General features: G+C 43.1%; 1 protein-coding gene across 2 annotated transcripts in view; it reads left to right on the forward strand.

The window, feature by feature from the left end:
• The window catches only part of FER (FER tyrosine kinase), a 772263-nt gene that overhangs the window by 35443 nt on the left and 710175 nt on the right, over positions 1–26645 (forward strand). For both annotated transcript variants that reach the window (XM_069226363.1, XM_069226371.1), the window contains exon 2: positions 16855–17127. In XM_069226363.1, the coding sequence (XP_069082464.1) occupies positions 16921–17127 (207 nt within the window). In that variant the 5' untranslated portion in view covers positions 16855–16920. The remainder of the gene's footprint in view (positions 1–16854; positions 17128–26645) is intronic.

Raw genomic sequence — 26645 nt, forward strand, 5'->3', positions numbered from 1 at the left:
TGTCAGGGAGCATTTGTAAAAACAGGGCATAGTAAAAAGAGATAAGAAAAAAGAATGATCGAGAAGTGGCCAGGGAAATAAGGGACCAAGGAACGGAACATGTAGGCAGTATGAATTAATAGAAGAAAGATGTTACCCAGCCCGACCTTCAGCACCATCAGAGCCAGAGCAGGGAAAACTTATTATAGATGGGTTTCTAAATGGAACAATACATCCCCCTCCATACGAGCAGCCTAAACTAGATAGGACAGAAAGATGGAAGTGAATCACCTGTAGAGTCATCATTATTTATATTGGTTCTATCTCCCAGTAACCTAGCTCAGAGGTCTAACAGAATAGTAGGTACCGTGTTGTCCATCGCTGTTACTTTTGCAGACAATGTGTTACGCAATGGCATTGATAATTTTGGGGGTGAAAAAGTAGAGTTCTGTGGACAGTTTACCATTATCATGAAAAATTATATTTTAGAACATGAGTGAAAAATATATTTTAAGATTTAAAAGAATTTTGGGCCAGGGCTCATGACAAGAAAGTGGACTTAAAATGTAAATGGGATACAGAGATTCCAGTTATTGATTACGGGCCTTGCAACCTTCAAGTAAGGGAAGAAGAGGCACCATGTCTATTCATGCATTTAGTATCCACAGTTGAGACGAAAAAAACAATCCTGTACTGATGGCCAGTTTCCAAGGCGAGAAGTTCCTGGGTTTAATACTACACAGCCTGTGTTTCATGTGTACACACCTTGGACTAAGGCAGAGCTATTAGCTTTCGCTGAAGACTCCAGACATTAGGGAAAATGCAAATTAATGTTATGCCCACACAGAAACCACACTGACGATAGGACAGTTGACAACAAGGGACTTAGACCAGATGTTTTCCATCATATTGCCAGCAGGGATATGGGAAAAGTGTAAAGAGCACCAACAGGTAGTGAAGTGGCATAATGCAACATTTAAAAAAAGGAGAGAAATCATGAGAGCTATCCTGAATGCTCTGATAGACGAGGCAGACATTAGGTGCACTATAAAACAAATGAATACTGGGAAATCACCTGGACAGACGGGCTGGCATTTGAATTTTATCAGACATATGTGGACTTTTTATGGGCACTGGCCCATGGCTTTGTACAGAGACGCTTTTGAGAAAGGTGTAAAGCTGACTCACTTAGGGAAGCAAATATAGTGGTCTTGCCCAAGCCCGGGAAGGATGCCACTGTCTGCGAATCATATCGGCCATTGTCCATGATCAGTGTGGATGCCAAAATACTGGGCAGAATATTGGCACATCAACAGGCAGGGGCAGCGGTAGGGGGTGGGCATGGGGGGTGCACACAAATCATTCTGGTTTTGTGGTTGGCCCACCACATCTACTAATGTACGAAAAGCATTTCTCATTATAGAACAGACCATGCAGTGAGAGGAGCCATGTGCAGTTGCCATTACGGATGTCTGTAGGGTATTTGACATTGTCAATTAGGTGTTTATGGACCGTACAGTGTAGCGCACATCCGGGGGGAGACTTACCTGAGATGGATGAAGTTGCTTTATACTGAGAGCAAGGCAAGGGCGAAAGTGGGCAGTAGAATATCAGACAGCTGGCCGGTAGGAAACGGAAGAAGGCAAGGTTGCAAGCCACTGATATTTGCACTGGTCATAGAACCGACAGTGCAAATCATACTCTCCCGACACACAAACTAAGGTTTAGTGCTGGGAGGCCAATGGGAAATTATCTTATTGTATGCCAACAATACATTATTCATATTGCGAAATGCATTGACTGTGTGGCTGGCCATTTATGATACACTGGCTCAGGTGAGGGTACACTCTGGGTTCTGATTGATCGCAGACAAATCAGTGCTGTATCCTATGTGGGCGGCGGTGACTCGAGATGTGTGCTTACCTAATAAAAACTCCAAACAACCCGGTGGGTGTTTGCTTGAGCTCTGGCACAATGGAAACTTATGATGCGAATGTGGGCAGCTTATTGACTTCCCTGGAGGGCAGCATGCCTAAGTGGTTAAAATTCCCAATTTCCTTGATGGGGCACATTGCTATAAGTAAAATGATTGAGTTGCCTCCAGTGTTATTTGTGCTGCAGCACATGCCAATGTGCATGCATTACGCCACTGAAAAGAAGAAGAAATAAGTCTTCTTCGTAGTTAAAACCTCTTCAGTGTATTTAAGATAAATGTACATGAAACACCCCAGCCAACAGACGTGCTCTCGGTAGCTCATCAACCGTCCGATCACCCTTAGTTACCGTCACAAGCTTGCTGTGACGCACAGACATTCTACGCACAGAATGCCACACATCTCCCTCCCTTCATCAACAAAAGAAGAAATGCCACATTAACAACAGTTAAGAACAACTAAGTAAAATGACAACATCTAAACTTATAAGAACTCATAAAATAAAGAGGCATAAATACTAAACAAAGTCATCTAGAATTTTAGGGCGTTTGATAATTCTTGAAGATTTCCTTGGTATAAAGTGATTGTCATCATCATCGTCCCTTTCCTCTACACCATCTTCCTCAGATTTACTTTCTCCACTTGCAGTTTTTACTTTGACCACTCTCCCAATATTCCACATTTTGTGATCTTCAGTCCTTACAGCATTTCCAAGAACTTTCATAACTTTGAGGGGAGTAGGAAATTTCGAATGTTCCCTTGAAAGACCTAAGCGAGGATTTTCTACTTTGACAAAATCACCTACTCGAATCACCACTTTCTTTACTGCTTTCCGCTTATCAAACCTGATCTTTCTTTCAGAAACTTTCTTAAGTTAATTCAAACATTTCTGCTTATCATTACATAGAGTTTCGGATTTTGAACCAACTTTGTCATTTGCCCACGAAGGACACACCAACGTGTTAGGTTTTCTCCTTCTGAACAACTCAAAAGGTGAAAAGCCCGTAATAGAATGAGGGGTCAACCGAAAATTCCTGATCTTACATGACGCTTCCTCTTTCCAACATTTATTATTTGCTAAAGCCATTTGAATAGTTTCCTTTATTACTCTATTTAATCTCTCCACCATACCATTGGTCTTGGGATGGTAAAAAGAAGCCTTCTTATGTCTACTGCCCCTGTCACTCAGAAAGCGTTCCATGTCTTGTGAGACCAATTGTACACCATTATCTGTGAGTATAGAGGATGGAAACCCTTCTCTGTCAAAAATATCATTGAGAAAACCTATCACGTCACGTGTTTCCACGGAGATAGTAATCTTGATTTCAGGCCACCTTGAATACATATCCATTAACACAATCACATATTTGTCAGAGCTGGAATGCCTAATTGGACCCAAAATGTCTAATGAGATTTCTTGCCAAGGTTCTTTTGGTAGATCGCTCACTTTCATAGGTTGAATTCTACAAGTTAAAGTCTTGTCAGCCTTGGAACAGTCTGCACACTCCCTAACACATCTTTCAATTAACACATCCATACCTGGCCACCAATACATGAGCCTCAACCTTTCTTTTGTTTTCGAAATGCCAGGATGGCTCTCATGGGCTATAGAGATTAACTCATCTCTCAACTTCTTTGGTGGAACAAGCCTAGTTCCTCTCAGTGTGAGATCACCATGAGATGACAACTCATCTCTCACTCTCCAAAATCCACATAATTGCTGATCATTCTTTTCAGTACCATCCCAACCATTTCTGATTTTTCTTTTTTTTAAAAGAACTTTCTGCAAAACTTCATCTCTGATTAACTCCATCACCCACTCACTCTCTTTAATTATACCATCTCTGATCACACATACATCAAAATCATCACTACCATACATAGAAACGTCTTCAGTTTCCGAAATATCACTTACTAACCTTCAACAACAATCTGCAATGTTGTTTTCAATTCCGGGTATGTACTGAACACCAAATGTGAATTCCTGCAAAGCTACTACCCACTTTCTGATTCTACCAGATGCAGCATCTAAACCCTTTTTTTCAAAGATCTCTTAACGGTTTATGATCCGTTCGTACTAAAAATTTGCTACCCAATACAAACTTTCTTAGCTTATTCACCGCCCAAAACACAGATAACGCTTCCTTTTCAATAACCGAATAGTTTAATTCTGCTCCCTTCAAGCACCTCGATATGAAGAGTATTGTTCTCTCAACTCCATTATGCGTTTGTATTAAAACTGCCCCAAGGCCCTTGGCACTAGCTTCGGACATTATCACTGTATCATGACCAGGTTCAAAGCTTTGTAAACTAGAGGCAAATTTCAAACTTTATTTCATTAATACAAACTCCTTTTCACACTCACTATTCCATTTAAAGGTGACACCCTTCCTCACTAATTCCCTCATAAATTTAGTGGTGTACAAATTTACTATAAAACTCCGCCATGGCAAGAAATTTTACCACCTTGTCTTTTGAGGATGGACTGGAGAGGTTAACAATTGTGTCTACCAAATCTTTCTTGGGTTCAATACCCTTACAAGAAATCTTTTGTCCAAGATAGTCCATTTCATCAAGGTTAAATTTACATTTTTCTGCTTTTAAGGTCAGACCACTCTCTTCCAGTTTCTGAAGGACTCTACGTACCCTTTCATTATGTTCTTTTCCATCCCTACCATATACTAGAATATCATCTTGATAGATCTTGATTCCTTGAAGTCCTTCTAGCACTCTTTCCATGGCACGTTGAAACACAGCTGTGGCTCAAGCTAGGCCAAAGGGCATGCGGATAACCTTGTAGATACCAAAAGGAGTGATGAATGCTGTTAAATTTTGAGAGTCTTTATGTAAAGTAATTTGGTGGTAGGCAGAAGTTAAGTCTATAGAAGAGAAGCATTTCGCATTTCCTAATAAAGTTAGCATTTCATTAATGTTGGGCAAAGGGTAATGATCCACCACTACACATTTGTTTAATTCTCTCAAGTCAATGCATAGTCTTGGTTCACCATTGGCTTTTACAGCCATAACTACTGGGGCCAACCATTTGGTGGCTTCCACTTCTTCGATTATGCCGTTCTGTTTTAACTTATCTAATTCTGCTCTCATTTTCTCCTTGACCATTAAAGGTACACCTCTTACTTTACTGACCACTGGGGTGACATCTTTCTTCATTTTAATTTTATGCACATAACCTTTCATACATCCGAGTTTGTTTTGAAAAAGATCTGGGAATTCTTGCTCACACAATGGTCTCGAGCTGTTAGTAGTGGTATCAAAACACTCTTCATCTTTTACAGTATTAATACACTTGTCATCTTTCAATCTTACGGAAGGACATTCATTAGGATCAAGATACACTCTTAAATCCCTCTGGTGAAGCCAGCTAATGAGGGAATCTCCTCTTATAGAAACACATATTTTCCCAGCTGTAAACCTATTTTTGAATTGAATGGAGCCAATAAAGTAACCTAATAACTTAATTGGTTTTCCACCATAACCTTTGGGCAAAATGTCAGGTTTGAAAAGTTTTACTGAAGCTCTAAGGTGTTTTCAAATAAATCCCTAGGAATAGGCGTAATCTTTGCTCCAGAGTCAAACATCATGGGAATATGCACTCCCTCAACTTGTACTATTTCTGTTGGGCCACTGTTACCAGTTTTGATAACAAAAGAAAGGTTGAGGCTCATGTATTGGTGGCCAGGTATGAATGTGTTAATTGAAAGATGTGTTAGGGAGTGTGCAGAGTGTTCCAAGGCTGACAAGACTTTAACTTGTAGAATTCAACCCATGAAAGTGAGGGATCTACCAAAAGAACCTTGGCAAGAAATCTCATTAGACATTTTGGGTCCGATTAGGCATTCCAGCTCTGACAAATATGTGATTGTGTTAATGGATATGTATTTAAGGTGGCCTGAAATCAAGATTACTACCTCTGTGGAAACACGTGACGTGATAGGTTTTCTCAATGATATTTTTAACAGAGAAGGGTTTCCATCCTCTATACTCACAGATAATGGTGTACAATTGGTCTCACAAGACATGGAACGCTTTTTGAGTGACAGGGGCATTAGGGATAAGAAGGCGTCTCTTTACCATCCCGAGACCAATGGTATGGTGGAGAGATTAAATAGCGTAATAAAGGAAACTATTCAAATGGCTTTAGCAAATAATAAATGTTGGAAATAGGAAGTGTCATGTAAGATCAGGAATTATCGGTTGACCCCTCATTCTATTACGGGCTTTTCACCTTTTGAGTTGTTCAGAAGGAGAAAACCTAACACGTTGGTGCGTCCTCTTCCTATATGTTCGTGCTGAGTTGCTTGGCAACAGTAAAGACGTGTTGGTGAACACGCACAGATGGCAACTGTAAAGCCGGAACTTCCTATATGTTCGTGCTGAGTTGCTTGGCAACAGTAAAGACGCGTTGGTGAATACGCACAGATGGCAACTGTAAAGACGCGCTGCAGTTTCACGAAGATGAACAGTTCAGCAGAATAACGTGTTTATCCTCTAATGATAGTAAAAACAGCTGCGCAGAAAGTTAACCAAATACATACAAGATGAGTTGGGTGTTCACGCCTCACAGATATCCTGGCAGGGATTCCGATGGGTTCTTCTAACTCGTCACCAGTGAAATGAAGATGAAATAAGTCTTCTTCGTAGTTAAAACCTCTTCAGTTTATTTAAGATAAATGTACATGAAACACCCCAACCAGAAGACGTGCTCTCGGTAGCTCCCTCTTTTCTCAACCGTCCGATCACCCTTAGTTACCGTCACAAGGTTGCTGTGACGTACATTCTACGCACAGAATGCCACAGCCACCTATTGAATTGGGAGAAACGGATAAGCTTAGATATCTTGAGACTAGTGGTGGGCTACAGGCACCACATTTTGAGAACTACTACTGGGCAGCACATCTTCAGTATGTAGCATTGTGATTTCAGGATGCAAACACAGATCCAAAGGCAGGAATGCTGACTTGCTTGGCATTCCCCCCCGCTTCTCTGCAAGAAGCGAAAAACATTGCCCTTGCAGGTTCAAACCCTGCTGGATATTTGGGTACAGGTGACAAAGAGTGAAGAGGACAAATTTATCTATATGCAACAGTTGATATCCTGCCGCTCTGGAATTAGTCTGGCAGTACCACTCTTTTTTTAGGCACAGAGGTGAGAGAAACACTCCACATGATAGTGAAGATCTGTTTGCAGATGACCATATGATGAGCTATGTGGCCTTCTGTGATACATGGGGAATGACGGTTGGATGCTTTCTTGCATATGTAGGTGTGGTGGCAGCAGTCTGCAAGGCCTGGACAGGGTTTCTGCAAGAACCTGAAACATGTTTATTAAACCAAACTCTCCCAGACATGGGGGGGAAGAGCAGAAGCTTATTTCCAGTATTAACTTACTATTGACACCACGAACGACTACACACATCGGCACATTAAAATAACAATGGGAAGATAATTTAGACGCCTAATTGGGGTGGGACTGGACATCAATGCTGGGCAACTGCAGAAAAGTGACACAGAACGCACATTTGAAACTCCTACACTAGAAATGCATGTAAAGGGACTATATAACACCAAAGTGGCTAAATAAGATTGATCCCTCCAAACCAGGGTGGTGCCCCAAATGCACAATGACAGAGGGAACGTTTCTTCATATGTGATGGATGTGCGCAGGTGTGAATGCCTTTTTGGGTGAAGTGTTCCAGACTTTAGAATTATTAACTGACATAAAACTGCAACCCACTGTTGAATTATGTTTATTAGGACTAATTACAAGTAAAAAGCACACTAAGTACGCAGTACGTGCTTACCCACATGAAAAACAGTGGCTATGGGAATTTGTAAGGTGGGTGCAGGCCGAATGTGGAGTACAACGTAGACTGATCTACAACAGAGTGGAACAGGGAGGGAAGGTGGAATGGGACCTGGTGGAGATCAGTTTACAACCGGAACTGGGAAATCCTGAACCTGAACAATGAAAACCAAACTGATGTATAATGTCTATTAGATGTGACATAACTATACATACATTGTAACTGATCATGTGATGACATTTGTCTTTAGTGTAGACTTCTGGCTATGTATATGCTGACACCTAATGTGTATGATGTGACTCTTATTGTTTGGGTGGGGGAGGTCAGGGCGGGGAAGGGTTTGAATGGACAGAGATTGAATCGTAATGTTATTTTTTTTTTCTTGACATGAAAACTAATAAAGAAATGTTAAAAAGAAAGGATGATAGGCAATAGGCTCGGTTGTCACATCATGAGTTAAAATTGTATGCCCGCAGTGTTATTCTGCATTGCTGCATCATCTTGAACCAAGCTACCCTTATGCCCCTGTTGGGAGATAAAGGCTATACTACATCTTTGGGTCCTCATAACTGAAGAACAGACTAAAGGCCAAATTGACCTAACAGATGTTCCCTTTCAGGAAAAAGTCTGGGATTAATGAGTAGATGGGTGCTGTTTAGCCAGCATATGATGTTAACACAGTAAAATCTGTGGTTGAATGTATAAATATCTGTACAAGCTGCAGAGATCAGCACATTGACTAAGTCATATGAACGGGTTGATAGTATATGTGCATACTGATAGTATGCATTCGGAGTAACCCATATCTTTGGGAAGCTGTGGAAAGAAAGAGGGTTTCTCATTTCTACAGTAGAGAAAATAATACACTGCCCGCTCACTGGAAAATTGTTGAATACATTAATGTATATATCTCATTGTGTTATTGTATTGACAGATGATCCTGTACATTTAAGTCCCCAAGAATTGCAGAAGTCATATACCCCCCAGGAAATACTAAAAAGGAAGGAACATTATTAATGATATTTGCGTGGGACCAGGGGGGAGGAATAAGATTGCCTGATGCAGTGGTTTGAAATATGGCACTTAGTATACACAGACCTGTCCATTTGGGTGGGAAGCAATGAGCAAGCACTTCTCACAGTTTTGGTACGACAAGAACTTTTGTAAATATACTGAAGCACCTTTTGATCATCTGCACTTATGTACTATATCGAGATGCCTCCAACAAACAAATATCGGTATGTACTGGTGGTAGTTTGTATATTTTCAGGCTGCACAGAAGCCTACCCCACTAAGTTGAAAGATGCCACAAGTGTTGCAAAGAACTGGTAGAATAAAGTATTTCCAAGGTTCAGGCTGCTGAAAATATGATCGTCCAACAAAGGGATTTTTGTTTTTTAACAAAGTGATTAACTGGGTGACCAAAGCCTCTGCCATGAAGCAGAAGTTCCATTGTGTATATCGTCCACAAGCAGTGGGTGCAGTGAAGGAACTGAATGGCATAGTGAGAGGCAAAATTGTGAAAATGTGTGCTGAAACAACCCTGACATGGTTGGATGCTCTGCCACTGACACTTATAAGTATGCACAGTACCCCTGGTTCAACAAAGAAAGTGAGCCCCATGAAGTGATCACAGGACGCCTGATGTCTGCCTGGGGGGCTCTCCAACATGCTGCAACAATACATTTGTCTAATGAATTGCTAAGAGACTATTGTATTGCCCTGACTAAGCAAGTACAACTTTTGCACCAGCAGGTGAAAGAAGTCTTGCCGGAACCTCTGCAGACCCCAGGACACGATCTCAAGCATGGTTGGTGGGTCCTAGTGAAAAAATGTACAGAGAACAAACTGCAGCAGAGGTGGAAAGGTCTGATACATATTCTGCTGGTGACCAATACTGGAAGATTGACCTCTTTTGGACTTTTTAATGTTAGACTTCTTGTCTTCCCCTCATTAGTTTCAAACATAAATTAGAAAAGGCCTAATCTGAGACTTTCAAGAGTAGGAACACATAACTCAGCAGAAATTTCCTGCAGACCTAGCTGTCCTCACCTGCAAAAGAACAAGCCTTGAACCTTGAGCTAATACAATACAAGACAAGACAGAATAACACTATTCAGCTGTTCCTGAATGCCAGGAACATTTAGAGGTTAGCTGTTTGTTTACAGATAAGCATTTCTCTGAAATAGAACAACACATAGACAGATCAACTATTGAACAGGAATAAATGAAACTTGGCTGGCACAGAATGAATGAGAACTGCATGAAATATAGAAATTAACCGTTCCCAGCTGTGATTACTTTAGTCATTACTGCAGTTAGCTAGGTCATATTTCACAACTGGATCAAGTAATAAAGCATTGTTTATTCTCCTGATGCTTCCCGCCATCTTTCTGCTATATTTTCACTTGTATATGGCGAGAGGTAACGAGTCCATGGTTGGCCTCTACCAATCCACTTTAATTTTTAGGCTAGTAGTATATGGTCAGTCCTAGTATGATTATGTAACATTGAGTACTGGCAATAGTCTTATCATAGCTGTTAATACCACAGAGCACCACTAAAGCCCGCTTCTTAAACCTATTGCAGCGCATCCCCTTTTGGGCAATTGTAGCTGTCCCATATAAGCATAACCTTCCCAACTGAAATGTTTTATTTATGTCCAGGATTGTCTTGGCTGCATGAACTCTTGCACACCTTTTTAAAAGAACATTCTGTTGCTAGTGCCAACTCCGTCTCTTGCCACATAGTCTGCCTTTTCAAAAGGCTTAGGTCAATCTCAGGAAAATTCTGAGACTATACAGAATCTGTCAATTCTAGGTGGAATATGTAGAATTGTTATGCATTTAAGACATACACAGTAATCTAGAAACTGAAAAGGGAACATATCCCTGCTAAGAATTTGAAGAAAGCGGTATATAAAAGGTGTAGTCTTGTGAATATATGTAATCAAAGGTCTTGGGCTTAGTAAGGCATTCACTAGTCATGTTTCTGCTTTTAAATTTGAGATCGAAGTGCATTCATTGTTTCCTTGCTGTTTCGAATTTATTCACAGAACAGCTGCAACATTCCAATTCATTTTTGAATGGCGATCTGAGTAGCTGTGGATGTCTGCTGTCAGTGTCATAAGAATAGACAGGGGGCAACAGTATATAGTTTATGAACACAGCAGTGCCCTTTTGACAAATATACTTACTATCACAGCTGGTGATCACATTCAGGGCAGAAAAAAATTAATTCAAAAGTCACATACATTTGGTATGCACATGCAGTCTGCTGATTTTACATGTTTGTGTCGTAAAGCAGCATTGACATGTGTTACTGCATTTTTTAACACAGTTCCATTTGTTTAAAACCAAAGTTATTACTGATCAGTTTGTCGATCTTTGCAGGGATTGTAAATGAATTCTCAAATGATGCATTATTCTCACTGGAATTGCAGTGACATTTACTGTCAATCCGTTAGTGTGTTTACATGACTAAATACACATTTTGAGGATTTGAGGATTCAAAAATTATGATATTTTGACATCCAACGAGTGGAATACCTCTGCTCTAGCCACATTTAAAAAAAATTAACATAATCCTTCACTGTACATAAAAAGCAGTGAGGTAAGATGTGTCTGCAATGCAGGTGTGTTTTGAGGAAATTTGCCAGTGTGGTTCAACTGACTACTTCTATAGGAGTGATTAATTAAAAGGACATTTAACCCTTATCCACTGTTGTGACATGCTTCATCATTGGATTGTTGTTCCGCGCCCCAGACCATGGTGTTGTCTGAGGTTTTGTTGATCTTTGTTGTTCTTGTTCTTCCTCTGTTCCTCGTTACATTGGGGGGCAGGGGGTTATCTGTAGCCAAATGCTTCTGTAGTCATGATTGTTGTACCTGTAGTAAGATTGAAAGCTGACAGACAGTGCAACTGTCTGGTTTGCAAATTCTTTTTGGGGAGCTTTTAAAAGCTACCTAGGAATACATTCTGCAGATTGCTTGATATTGGCTTTGTTGTTTGCCCATGCGTTGGAAAAAATATACTAATACTATCAAAACATATCAGTACACTTGATTCTGCCATTTCCACACATTATTGTTTATGAGCTGTAAAATGTAATCAGTAAGACTATATGTCTGTGCAAATGTAATGGTCATTTCAGTTGAAAATGTTTTATCTGTAATGACAGTGCACTACTACACAGTGCATATGCCACTCTGTGCCACTCCACTCTGACACTCTACTTCACTCTATTCCATTCTATGCCTCTACACTCTACTGACGCTCCACGACTCCACACACTCCACTTCAGACCACTCCACTCTACACCACCCCACTCTGACAGCCTGTACCATTTCACTCTGTGACACACCAAGCCACTCTGTCCTACTGTATTCCACTCTGCTCCGCTGTACTCTAAGATACTCAGCAATACTCTACAACACTCTGCTCTGTTCCACAATACTCCTCTCTTTGCTACTCCAAGACCCTCTAAGCCACTCAACAAACCTCTCCATTCTATGACACTCTACTCACACTCCATGCCACTCTCTTTTATGCCACTAACTTTTAGCCATGTTGACCATCAGCCATGCTTGTGTGCAGCCTGGCTAAAACACATTGGCAAAGCCAGTCATTCTTGCATAGGTGAGACCTGTTACCTTTGCCAGTGCTTTGTTTTTTTTTCTGCTCCTGTTCTATCTCTTTCAGAAAACGGAAAATGTTGCATCCTCGTGGATTCATGGGGCCGGTCCAGTATGGAAGCAAGGAAAGATTGGAAAAAGAGCTAGAACCTTCCCCTTCACTGTTATAAACTCTTTCACTTCCCTCCGCTTGCAGAGGTTAATTGCAGCAGGCACAGTGGCTTTGAGAGAGAGAAAAGTAGAAAGAGAAGGTAGAGGGAAGGAGAGGTAGGAGAGGCAGAGATAGAGGAAAAAGGGAGGGAGAATGGATGAATGGAAAGAGACGGACAACCCGAGGAGAGGAAGGAAGCAGGGCTGGTTTGAACTTTTTTCCAGGGACACTTTTGGTTCCCCAGTCTGGCCTTGTTTCAGCATTCACCAAGCAGAAGGTCCAGATAGCAGGCATTGCTTTTTGTCTGCCTCCACACTAGGTAACAGATGGTCACCTTATTATCAAAGGTGTCTAAGAGAGGACTCAACATTAATATGGTGAGATCTTGATGTCAGTTGTCCAACGGAGAAATGGTCTTGATTATAATGGGATAACCCATTCCAGGAAAGAAGTGTGAAGGAGTGAAAACTTGTGTCTATTGTAAAGGTCCCAAATGCATTAAGTACTCCATCTGAATTGAGGGCGTACCTTTGTAGAGCTATTTTTTTCCCACTACGTCATCTAGCAGGGAAAGTTGCAGTACCCTAAAGGTAGGCACCAACTATAGCCTACTCTGTCTCTATACTCACTAGAAATTGAGGGTGCAGAATAGGTCAAAAGAACCTGTGTGCATTATGCAAGCCTGGGATATCCCACTGATGAGTACGACCAAGCACATGCAGTCTCATCCACTCTCATGGTGCAGGCTGACCATGAAGTTGTGCACAGTCGCTGTGGTCAACCTTTTATTTAATTCAGATAAATTTAAATAAACATATTCTAAAGGCAGCAAATGTACATGGCCCCTGGACCGAGGAGATCTTTGAGGTGTTGGAACATAAATCTGGATTCTATTAATGAGAGGTGAGCATTATGCTTAATTCATTGTTGTCAGACTGGCAGCTGTTAACCACAGAAACAGCAATCAGACCAAAAACCTGTGTTACCCAAAATCCTGGATATAGTTGCTTGAGAGCACTGCTAGCTGATGACATTTTTTCTTTGGGAATGCTACAGAACAATCTTTTCACTGGGAGCCACATGACCTCAACGTATACTCCTCTTGGCCTCTTGGACCTAGCACCAAAGATGTGGCAATACTACTGCAATTAATCAGGAGTTTGCATGGTAACCAGTAAAATTCATGCCACAGTCTATAGTAGCATGGAGGGTCCGAAAAAATGTCTGAGTTGAACCAATATTAGGTTAATAAGTACAGTCAAGGTGATACCAGAAAGTCACTGAAAAATAAGTTTGTGCAGGTAAAGAAAGTAATGGAGAATAAGTTGTTTAGAGCAGAACACTACGGAAAGGGTTATAAGGGTGAACTATGTTAGTGGATAAATTAGGTTGATGATTCGGAAAAATATTTAAGCTTTGTAGAGTGAGTGCTGTATGTTGAATTTCAGCCCAGTTGAATAACAGTATACGGTGTTGTAAAAACCATGTGGTAAATATGATTTTCATGGTGTTAAGGATAATTGCGAGGATGGCGTTTTTAACTTTATTGATGGGTATGTTAGGTAAATGAGAAGTTGCTGTCACTGTGGTAAGGAGAGACACCATAAAAAATTGCATGATGAGCATATTGATTCAGAGCCATGTTTGAAATCTTCAAAGGACCTAATTAGGTAACTGAAAAGGATGTGAATTAGAAAATATTGTACCATCAACCAGAGAGCGAACCCTGGCCAACCAGGCCCTTTTAAGCAAATAATGTACCTAGCAGCACCCTGAAAATAGTAATCTGTCCATCCTACTATGTCCCAGCCAAGTAGCCCCATTAATGGAAGTCACTGACCAGCATGGTTCCCATGCCCTGCATTCCTGTAAAGGAGGTTGAGGATGTGTGCTTCACGTGCTGAAATGGGGTGCAATACACCAGCTAGACCTAGTTTGTCATGCTGACTTATAATGGTTTCTAGTGCTTGCGCTCACGATTTTCCAAGAAGCTGTTCAACCTTCCACAATATTTATTATCAGAGGATGAGTCATATTTATGAGTATTCTGACGAGGCCTTGATTTTTGTGAAAAAATTATTAGGGAATGCACTCGTAGTGTCTCCAGAGCAAGCCATTCCTGGGCTGACCACAAAATTCCCCAAAGGCCCTGAATCATCCACCTCTTTTCAAGAAGAATGAATTGTCGGTCTTGGAGTGTTTTACATTGAAGGCCATTCTTGCGATCCCTCTGGGATCCTGGAAGCTGAGAGCGTCTGCACGTGTCCTTGCAAAACTGGGTCCAACACTGCCTTGTGCAGCAGCATGATTGGAATGTTTGGTCCCCCATGTGCTGACAACTACAAGCTAGAAGAGCCTCTGTCGGCACATTTAAGAACATAAATGTAGACTACTAGGTGGACCCATACAATCTCCAGTAGGTATTTGTAGCAAAAAGAGGTAGTTTTGCAAGTTAAATTGTGATAATCATTGTGACTGTTCCCAGTTGGTCATTCTTCCTAACAAGGTTTCTGGTAACATAGTTGTTCGCCTGTTGGTAAAATACGCAAAGGGATTTTTAATATAGACGTATACAGTCATTGAGGCGGAATGGTGAAGTGATACATTCAACAACTGATTGACATGATAGGGTCATGATCTGTTCTGTACCTTGTATGCTTTCCTGTATCAGCAAGGTATGTCCTGCAGCCATATCAATTGAGAATTAGAAATAAAACGTTAGGCTCAGTCTTCCAGATATCCTGTGAGTACTGGACACATGGACTGGCATTTGACCGTAATCTGTGGCTAACACCCATGTCTCTGCTGTATCTGTATGCTATTGTCTGACTGCAGATCTAGGGTTGGAGGCTAGGGCATAATTACGAGTAGAGGCAATTGTAAACTTATCTTAAGTGGCGCATTCTTTGAGAAATACTGTAACTTGTACAGTTTGTTGGCCTTGTTATCACCTGCAAACTGCTTATGTTTTCAGGGCGAAGGTATGTGAAAGTGTGTGTTACTGCAGGTTGTCCCTCATTGTTTTAGGAATCAGCTTATTCATAAGTTAAAATCAGTTGGTATTACCTTCATATATTGCGTGGGTCTCAGAATAAATTTGGGGTGGAATGAAAACATGTTAATATTGTTTTGCATGCCCAAGTTGGGTTTGTGAAACATATGGTTAAATGTAGCAGTTTTTACCCATAATAGAGCATTTTTTCAATCAAAATGTTTATTAAAATGTAATGGTACATGAAAAACAATTTGCGCTTGCATGCTACACACTCTTTCTCGCTTATATATAGGTTCCTCTTGTTTCATGCACCAGTCTATTCCTTCTCTCCACTCCGCTGATGGGGAGAGAGGCTGGTATATTTCCAGTGCTTAGCAATATCTCTTTCTGAGCTCAACCGATCTCCCCCGGGGCCACCCAGTTCATCTAGAACAGTGATTCCCAACCTTTTGACTTCTGTGGACCCCCACTTTATCCTTAATGGAAAGCGGGAAGCATTCCCCCCCTGGGGACCAAACCTGTTAATATTATTTAATTTCTAAGCTGTTGTGGATCCCCTGAGAAGGTTTTGCAGACCCTCAGGGGTCCCTGGACCACAGGTTGGGAACCACTCATCTAGAATGCCCAGCAAAACAACTGGCTGTGATCGGGATTCTCAATATCTTTGACAATAAAGCAAATACATAGTATTATGCTATGATCAGGCACCCCCACACCATATGGCGGAAACCCTCATGAAAGGGGATTTTAATTCTTCTGGTGATAGTTTCACAGTCCATGGGTGTTGGGTTTACTCATCCTGCCCTCACATGGGCCCACAAAAAGCAAAATCCACATTAAGGTTCTCAAACTAGTTCATGAACTGCAAAGTTGCTTCTCTGCTAGCTCGCATTTAATTTTCAGTGTGCACCAAAAAGCCTCAGATGTATACTTTTGCTGTCAAGTGTTTTTCAATTATTTTTTGTAAACCCGTTAGACAGTTATTCCAAACTAAAAATAGTTGGACCATATGCTACCTTCACGTCCAAATTTTGTATAACTCTATCTAGCAGTTTTTTTTAATCTGCACAAAACATTATTTTGTCCAATTGCACTTACATTTCTCGAATCTAACTTACATAAATGTATAACAGTTTGGTAGGACTGCCACAGGGCTGTCGAACGGGAGCTAAAGAAAGCGACAAAAATCCTGTGGTCTATTTGACGTGACCAATAAAGAAGTGAGTTGGCCAGTGTTGAAGATTGCTTGCACGTTTTGATTTTGCTTGCTTAAAACTCATCCTCCTGTAACCTGGTATAGGTATTTATGTATCTTTCTGAAACGGTTTCTTTCACAGCTACCAGTATGTGCTGACTTCAGAAGCCTCCACTGTCTCGTTTGGAGGAGCGGTGCCTTGGTTAAGATGGGTTTTGGGAGTGACCTGAAGTGTTCACATGATGCCTTATTAAAACTGCAAGATTGGGAGCTGCGACTTTTGGAAACAGTTAAGAAATTTATGGCCATGCGGATTAAAAGTGATAAAGAGTATGCATCCACTTTACAGAACCTTTGTAACCAAGTTGACAAAGAGAGTGCTTCACAGCTGGAGTATGTTAGCAACGTATCTAAGGTAAGATTTATTTTTTCCATGTCGCATAATTAATATTTCTTGTACAATCCAATAAAACAAACAACCCCTAAAGGTAGTTCTGGACTTGGTATTGCTTCATATGTATTAATCTGCATGCATGTGCACTAGGAATTCTCCAAAAGCCTAGGTGATGCAGGGTAAGCTTTAAATCCTGAGCTAATGTTTGATTTGTACGTGAGGGCTTCACGAGTCCTAGATTGTTGGAACTTGTTGCTTTCTGAGAACTACGAAGAAACCCGTTCCTTCATCTGTGAACTGTGTATGTTAAGGGAAAGGTGTGGGCCTGTCTATATTTATGGGCTTGTCTATCCTGCCCTTATGTGTTTTGAAATTTTTTTATATGTCAATTTGAGTTGCCTCTAGCTAGTTTCCGTGCACAGTCTTGAAAACACAAGGAGGAATTTGTGTGTGCTTTGTGAAATGTATACTGTACAAGGTGGTATGGTTATAAATCCATGGGGAAAGTTTGGTTTTATTGGTATTTGTTTGTGTTTGGATGTTCTGTAGAAGACGAGCCCTACACCATCAACAACATTCAAACAGCAGCACCTTGAAACTTCAGCTGCACACTCTTTGCTTGGTGTTTGCTGTTCTCTCACTTTTGAGAAGAATTGTTAAGAAAATCCTACTAACAATCGGTATTGAACAACGAAGAAATCCCAGTACTTACAATGATTGTGACTTAAAATGTTGGATGCTGCTCACATAAAAATAACTCTTCTTTAAACTGCTAGACATCGCTACAGCACAGTAGGACGTGATCTTTATTAATAGCTTTCATAGATTCAGGTGACCTTTCCATAGGCAGGAACCTTGAACAATTTTAATAGATAAAAAGTTGCATACAAATATTAATTCAGTGTAACTTTGTATGTGAGCACATCTTCAAATTATACCATGTTTGTGTATTCTTTTCAAAGGAAGCAATGTAAAAATAAACGTTAGTTTACAAAGGCAACGGATTGGTGTTCCCTCAAATGGTTATCCTTTTGGAAGTACAACTTTACATTAATACAGCTGAATAGTTTCTTACTGAAGCTGAAAATGAACACTGCCCCCCCCCCCCCCCCCCAAAAAAAGCTTTGCACTGGAAGATACAGCTATTTCAAAGATGTATATTTACCACTGTATTTATTCAGCATTAAATAGTCTTCATCATTGCAGCAACTAAACAACTGACCCTGTGACCACCCAATCCAAACTCTCTCCCGCCCCCCCAATCTGGCAGCCCACCCTTGACACACATTCACCTCTGTGACAGGAATAAACAGCAATAAACAAATATCCCAACTTCCCGGCCTCAGAGCAGCCCATCAATGGCTGGCCAGCCGACCACCCAAACCATAGTGTCCAAACAAAGTAAAAGCACACCACATTGCCATTCTGGTATCTCTGGAACAGCAATAGGGGAGGGGAAGGATCAAGAGCTGGAGAAGTTAGTAGCATACGTCGCTGCGCGGATGCCTGCACATTTCTTACCATCGACACAGGGCAGTGAGCCCCTCTGGCAAAGGGGATTTACTAAACAAGCTCATCCACTGTCTGTGGAGTCACAAGTGGCAGTTCTTCATCATCCATGTGCAGGGACTCCGAGACTGAAGCCCCAGGGTAGTGCCCTGAACTTCTGCTGTCATCAGAGTCAGTGGTCTTTGCTTCAGTGATTGCCTCCACTGCCTGTAAAGCTGGCGCCCTAGCCATGTTGGATTGCAGCTGTGTAGGCCTCATCTGCCTTCTGCTCCTTGAGGTCCCTAGGGATTGACACCTCCTCTGCTGCCTGGGTCACACATCTCGCAAACCACCCTGCGTCCAGTTAGTCTTGCTCCTTTACATCTGCATACGGGACCAGACTTCCTCTGGATCTTGACAAAAGTGTGTGTTGCCATCTAGCATGATTTTCAGCTTGGCCGGGAATATGAGTGAGTAGCGGAGCACCTCCTCGCATTATTGCCCTATTCACTTCAAGAAAGGAGGCTCGTTGCACAGCTGCAGTCAAATCTGGGAACATAGTCACTTGGCTGTTCCCCACTCGAAAAGGCTCTGCCTCCCTAGCACGTTGCAGCAATGAGTCACGTGCTTTAAATTGGCAGTTTGGCAACCACGGGTCAAGGTGGGTGTCCTGGGGAAGACGGCTGGGCGGGGGCCCTATATGTTCTCTCAAGGGCATAGGAAGGTGTTAGCTGGGCTGGGGCTACCTCGTTGTGCATCCCGGCTTCCAGAAAGGCCACTACATCCTACCCTTCAGAGAGGCCCACTATGCATACGTTGTTGTACCGATTAAGACCCTCTGTGTCTTTGGACCTGTGCTCCAGCTGGCGTACCTGGTCAGTGAGGTGTGCAAGTTGTGTTTTCATGGTTGTGGGTCTTCCAGCGTAGTTTCAGTGTTTTTAACTCAACAGTCAATTGATGATCTACGTGGAGTAGGCCCAATTCAACAAAACGTGCTGAAGGGTCGTTTTCGAGTTGGCTGTGGCCTCTAAAAGTTTGCCAAGAGTAAATTGTAATGATTAAGGGGGTCAGTGGGCATCCCCTCCTCCAGCAGATCTGGTTGTGAGGCCTGGGCCCCATCCTGATGCCCTAGTGTTTTCCGCTTTGGTTTACCCAGGGCTTTGTGTGGTGGGTCTCACGGCCTATTAGTTTTCTCTTTCGCCATATACAGGGTCCTGCTTCATGTGTCCCTACTCCCTAGACCGACAGGCAGTTGCGGTTGTCAAGGGACCCTCTGTTTGCCTCCTGCAGCATACAGTCTCTCAGCCGCTTCCTCCTGTGACCCTCCCACAGTCACCGCTCCACTTAACAGTACCGGCCCGGCTCCAGGAGAATTGCTTCCTTGGCTTGGATTGTGGCTAGGCAGTAGGGCGATCAGTCCTCTGCAGGCAGTGGCACTAGTCTCAGCAGCTCCCAGGGCAAAACCGCCGCACCTGCAGGAGTAGTCGGAAATGCACCAAGTTGCCCATAAAGCCCCCAGTGGAGTCTCGGAGCTGGGCGTGACGACCCAGCCACAGTGCAGTGCCAGGAGAATACGGGGCAGGGTCCTTCGGCACTCACTTCACAGCTAATAGAGGGTAAACGCACTACAAACAATAACTGCCACCAGCCTCTTTGGCAGGACAAGTGGGCCCCAAAATATCCTGGGCCTCAGGGGAGGGGGTCATCGGGTAGGGACACTCGTGAGGGCAGGGCCCGCATTGCCAAGAGCACCCCCAAAATGCCTGGGGGGGGAGAAAGTCTTCATTCTGAAAGAATGCTGCAACAGTGTCCACAGCACTACCAGGGTGATATTCCTGCAAAGGCCCTAGCGGGGACACGTTGCCTTAGTTGTTCAAGTCAGGCACTCCTCTCGGTGTCCAGCAGGTCACCGTTGTCTCAGTCTCACAGGCAGCTTCTCTGTGACAAATGGGGGCAGGGGGGAAACAGTCTCCCATTCAGGCCCCAACTCCACGTCACGGCTGCACCGCAGGCAGGCTCTCCCCGCTTGGTCCCTTGTGTCAGTCAGCCAATCCTTTCAACGTCCCTCTGAAGGACCCCAGTCATGCCTGGTGTTTCCGGCCTCTGCAGCCGGTGGAGCCCTGGTGTCCAATCCCCAACTACCCTCCAGGTGAGCGGGCTGAGCAGGTAAAAAGTGTTGCTGGGGGTTGGGGGGGAGAGATGCCCGCACTGGCGTTGTGGCCCGGCGGCTATCTGAAGGTAGGCAGTCAGGAGTTGCCCTCCACTGAGGTGTCATAGGCATGGCGTGACTGGGGGGTCACTACTCGGGAAGCCATTCCACAGCTAATTGCTCCCCGCACTCAGCCAGGGAACCTCCACAGAGCAGGTGAACAAGGCCAAGGCAACAGGACTGCTCAGCCCGACCCAGTCACAGCAACAGTGGCTCTGGGCTCTAGTTTTCTGCTTTGCTGTTAGGCCACTTGAAGGCCCCAGCCTGGTCTCGGCCATCTAGTGGGGTTGAGATCGTTCCCGGAGAAGTCGACCTACAGTCCTCAGCCACCTCTGGAAGCATTAGGGCAATGTGAGAACCGAGGATCCTGATGGATTATGTCAGGATTAGGTTAGACCGGCACGGAGCTTCAAGCTCACGCCACACCCCCACAATTTGAGCACATCAATTTCTGTCCTATGTCCTGTATAGTTTGTAAATCCGTTTTGGTTGTCTTGCGGCAATAATGGAATTTCTGGGAAGGCTTCTCCCACCATTTAATCATTTGGGAGGGTGACTATTTGGAAAATATCGCCATTGCCTCCCATTTACTAACTTCCAGAAGGCCCATCTGACATCATGGGAAATATTGGAAAAACATTTGTGTTTACACTTTTTTTTAACTTGGAAGAGACACAAATTATTTACGAAGGTAAACCATACTTCAGTCCACATTTAAGAAGCATTTTAACCCAACATATCACTAGTAAATATTTCGATTTGCATGTAATGGGATCCTATGTTTTAAGGTGTGATTTCTTAAAGCAATAAGGAGAATGGGAGCTGTATGGATTGCATAAGATTGAATTGCATAAGATTGAATTGCTGAGCTGCGCTGGGAATGGGAGTTGGGACTTGTGTTAATTTCTGTTCAATGGTGTCACAGAAGTGAGTGACTGTTGAGGAGGAGTTACCAGATGGGGAGGAATTGGACTGGGTGGTCAATGCATCAGTTGTTGAGTTGCTTCATCCACCCTAACTCCCGTAATTACCTAATTTAAACTGCTGACATGGAATATAAGGAGTTTTGGGATCAGCAGCCAAACTCCACAAGATCCTGTTGTACCTTAAGAGGCGGGGTTCCATATTGCCATACTCCAAGAGGCGGACCTCGCAAGCGGGGAGGCAGAATTCCTTCAGCGCAGGTGGTGGGGTCACATTCATGCCACTGTGTACTCTGCCTTTGTGAGGGGAGCGCTAATCTAGGTGAGAGCTGTGGTCCCATTTGAGGCCTTGACTGTAGGCCTTGATAAAGACAGTAGATATTTGTTCGAGGAGGTCCGGCTATGTGGCCAGCATATAGTACTGGGTAGCATCTACGTCCCCTCTCACCTCTTCCACCTTATCTTTGCCTTTGAGCCACTGGTGGAGTGGTTTTGTACGAAGGGAGTGGTTTCATGCTGAAGGAGCGGGGTGGGCATTGTTGTGGGCTCCCTCTATGCGCAGCGGTGAGGCAATCCTCGGGTGCTGCGGCTCCCAGAAGAGTGTGGGTTATACTCTGGTCTCTGGGTAAATAGGGGTAAGACCTTTGTGTTTCCGGTGGTTGGTGGATCCCCCAGCCCGGTTGCATACCCACCTAATATACTTTGGGTGCCATACACCTTTTTCAGCAGCTTAATGCTCTCCTCCTGGAGCTGATATGGGAAGGCAGTGCAGCACTAGTGAATTATCCTATGGCTAGATGTGGTAGGTCAAGCAGAGATTGGTCTGCTAGGTTATGAACCTAACCAGGGGTCACTGCTGGCAAAACTGCTTGTGCACCCCCTGAAGATACCCAGCCTTTCATCTTCTACCTTGTATTGTTGTCAGCGGTGCGTATGATGGGGGTGGGGTTAAGCTTTACGCCCCGGAACTTCCATTATGTGGTTTTCCCCACTGGGATATCTTAACTTTCTTCACGGTGGGACAACTGAGCTCTTGGACAGAAGCTGGGATAGTGACGATGGTTGATTGCTTCCAGGCTGAGCACCTTATACCCGTCCAGGAGCTGTCTGAGCAGACTGGTTTATCCCTGGGCCAGTTAATAACCGATGAGGCCTTCCCATGTACGGTCAGAGACCTGTGGGGAGAGGGAGAGGCCAAGCCTCAACTGCATGGTGCACTTCACCTTTTACTGATGATGGGCTCCGGCAGGCACTTAATGATATGGGTTTTTAGGGTTTTAAACAGCTCGACCAGAGTGCCCCTGACCACACTTCAGAGCCACTGGGCCATGGAGTTGAATAGGCTCTGACTGATGCTGAATGGGGCAGGGTATTGGCATACTCCCAGAGGGCCTCCAGTAACTCGCGGCTCAAGTCTATTCAGTTTAATTACCAACACCGGACCTGTTTGACACCTCACAATATTAAGGCTGTTTATGGAGGGGACCCTAGGGTCCGCCCCTGCCACGCGGCACCGGAAGCAGACTTTGGGCACAACACATGGAGTTGCCCCAGACGTTCTGGGTTCTAAGATGAAGTAATTGTGGGGCTTAATAGAACTCTAAATATGTCACTTGTGAACACTCCTGCAATATGCCTACGGAGGGCCTGCCCTAGACTCGCACCAAAAAATGTGGGGAACAGGTTCGTTGACCTGGCACTGGTATTAGCCAGGAGATGCATCGCTGTGACATGTAGGACTGCCTTGGGACCCAGGGTGGATATATAAGCTGAAGGTGTGATGGAGAACCCATCATATAATTGGGATTCCGACAGTACTGTAGTTTTGCTACATGCTTTCACCGTGCTTCACTGCATATGTAACTTGTTATGTATGTATTTAACAAAATGCCAATACAAGTGTTAAAGCAGTGCTCAAACTGTTCCTCTCTTTGTTTTTACCAAATCTTCATCTCCTCTAACACATTATCAAATCTAATGAGTGTTTTTCCATAAAAATGAAATATGTTTTTTTTAGCTCCGGATCTGTATGGTGAAGGGACGTGCGTGTGTGTTTTTAAAAAAAAAATGTTTTATTTTTTTTTGGACTTTAGTCATTGGACAAGATCCTGTCCCCTGGAAGTCTGATTTCTCACTAACCTCCGCTTTGCGTAAAGTGCAGGATATATGAGTGTGTTCTCGGTGCCCACTATTCTATGTATGAGTTGGGTGTGTGGTAGTCTACGGCAGACAATTCCTTGTTTAATCCAACAAGCCTTAGTATTCGCCATGATTTGACAGGCAGACATTAAAGGGTTGGACTGTAGGATCATTCCGTACTGGAACGAGTTTGAGCTTTCCCCATCATCCATGCATTATGATTATACTACTTGGTGTTCTCCCCATATATAAAGGCAAGGGTACAGACCAACAGGATAGGTAAGTATAAGATGCTCATCATAGCAAGTTCTCTTCTCTTACCTCATCAGCTTCCCTTTCTTAAGCAACCTATCTGGAATCCCTCATATCTAGACTGATTATACAGTTTCTACTGAATGGAGGTGTGGCGAAAGAGAAAAACAAAACTTCAGGACGGCTGACTAGGTGCGGGATTTAGGGGGGCCAAGCCAACAAGTCTTGCCTTTAGACTACCAATTCAGACCTATTGGCTTTGCCAATGCTGTTCAGCATCAGCAAAAAAAAAAAAAAAAACTTTTTACATGTGCTATGTGACCATACTGGGATTGGAAATTGATATGGAAGTTACACACAACTCCGTCCCGCAGACGTAATAACCCTCTAAAACTTTGAAACTGTATGTTAACGTTTTGCACCTGCTGCAAGGGAGTCCCTGCAGCAGTTGCAATAACCCTTCAGAGTTCACGTGCATTTTAAGAATCGGTGACCCGAAGCTTACAAATCCATGCAGCACGTGCATTTACCTACTGAGAAAACACACTGGGTTCAGAAATTGTTGTGCTGGTTGCAAACACTCTGAAGCAGATGTAGTACACCTACCACGTCCCTGTCTTTAATATTGTGTGTGAACCACTTGTGACCGGGTTACAGATCCATGCAACACATGCATTACCCACTGCATTCGTTTGGGACCTTTGATCTGACGACTACGCGCACATCTCTGCAGCTTGTCACATTAATCTTTCCGAGATGTCTTTACTGAGTACGAGCATGTAGTCTGTAGGTTACCTATACATCTCTACAGCTGGCCCATTAAAACAGTTAAACCTATTTTACTATACATTTTTCAATGCTTCATAAACAGTTTTAGAAAACATTTGTCACTTTCCCTTTCCAGAATAATTCTAGTGCCTCTCAGTCAGGCCTACTGAGGTCTCCTAATTAAAATAACTTGACCCACATTGTATATGTGCTGTTTTATACGATATTTGTCGGCGTGAAAAGGTTCCAGCTAAACAAAACCTCATTGATATATCAAACATGTGATTGGCGCAACTTAGAACATGGAGCGAAGTAGGCCTTTTGGCTGTGACAGGCTGCCAAATCAGGCTATCAGTCAATGTGTATGTTTGGAGACACGTCTAACGTGACAGAATCGAACCCTTCAAACGTACTAGCTAATATCATATAGTGCAGCTTGCAGTAGTGCCGAGAGGATCACATGACCCTATCCTTTAGCACAGATACCGGAAATGGAATTGTCCACACCTCTGACTTATTCTACAATGCAACGCTCTTCCGAACTACTTAATAATAATGATAAACCAAGAACAGCTCCCCTTACACACATTTTGGGGAGAGTTGAGGCAAATTATTGTGCTGTTGTGTGATATGATCACTGTAGGAGGGATTCATGTGACTTGAGGAGTGCTGTCCTAGTCCCCAGGCCCTTGGTCATCACCAAGCATTTATAATACCAACCAAATAAAGAAATAAATACATGTATGTACAGGCCTTTCTTCCACTTGTATCTTTATATCAGTGTTTCTGTGATAAAATGATGCACGTTGGAAGAATATGACTGTAGCTGATAGTTCAGAGGGTTTAGCACCTGCTGAAAGTATCTTTATGCCATTTCTTTGCACCCTGCGAGGATCGACTCAACATGTCACGTTTCGTGTTAGACCTGTCAGCCTTGGGGTGGCCTTACCCCAAACATTTTGACTCCCAGCCTCCATTTTGGTGAACCTATTTTTCTTGGTATTTGGACCCTGGGCACATTACCACTGCTAACCAGTGCTAAAGTGCTTGTGCGCTCCATAAAAACATTAAATTGGCTTATACTCAATTGGCATATTTAATTTACTCCTAAGGCCCCAATAAAGTGGTACTACAACTACCCAGGGCCTGTAAATTAAATGCTTCTAGTGGGCCAGCTTCACTGATTGTGGCACCTGCTTAAACTTGTCTCAGGCCTGCCATTTCACCCTGTGTACGTGCCGTTATAAATAAACTGCCAGGTCGACTTTGCAAAGTAACCTTTTGCCAGGCCCAAATCTTTTTTTTTTTTTTTAAATTTTTTTTTTATAAGAACAATTTTATTGATTTTGAACACATCAGGCATTGCCCTCTCCAAATCAGCACAATAGTTGCAAAGCCTTCTCAGCAGCTCTACCCCACCCACTTGAGCCCCCAGCTCACGTTTCCATGTCTGGGTAGCCACTAGTACTTTAATCAGCCATGTTCTCCCAGCCTGTAATAGGCCCACCATTTTCCCCATACAGTGTTATATTTGCAGGGGCTTCTACATGCTGAAGAAATTGTCTCCTCGAGCTTTGCACACCAGTCCTTACCCTTCCTCCAGGCTACTAGAAAGGGTGTGATAGGAGTCCTCCAGAGTTTGGCTATATCCCTTTTGGGGAGCATCGTCCTCTGTCTTATCACCAGTGTCTTATCTCTTCGGGGGCCTCCCATGTAATCAAGGTTACCTAGTAATGCTAGTGTAGGGTTTGACTCAATCT

The sequence above is a fragment of the Pleurodeles waltl genome, chromosome 1_1 (assembly GCF_031143425.1).
Source record: "Pleurodeles waltl isolate 20211129_DDA chromosome 1_1, aPleWal1.hap1.20221129, whole genome shotgun sequence".
Taxonomy (NCBI): Eukaryota; Metazoa; Chordata; class Amphibia; order Caudata; family Salamandridae; genus Pleurodeles; species Pleurodeles waltl.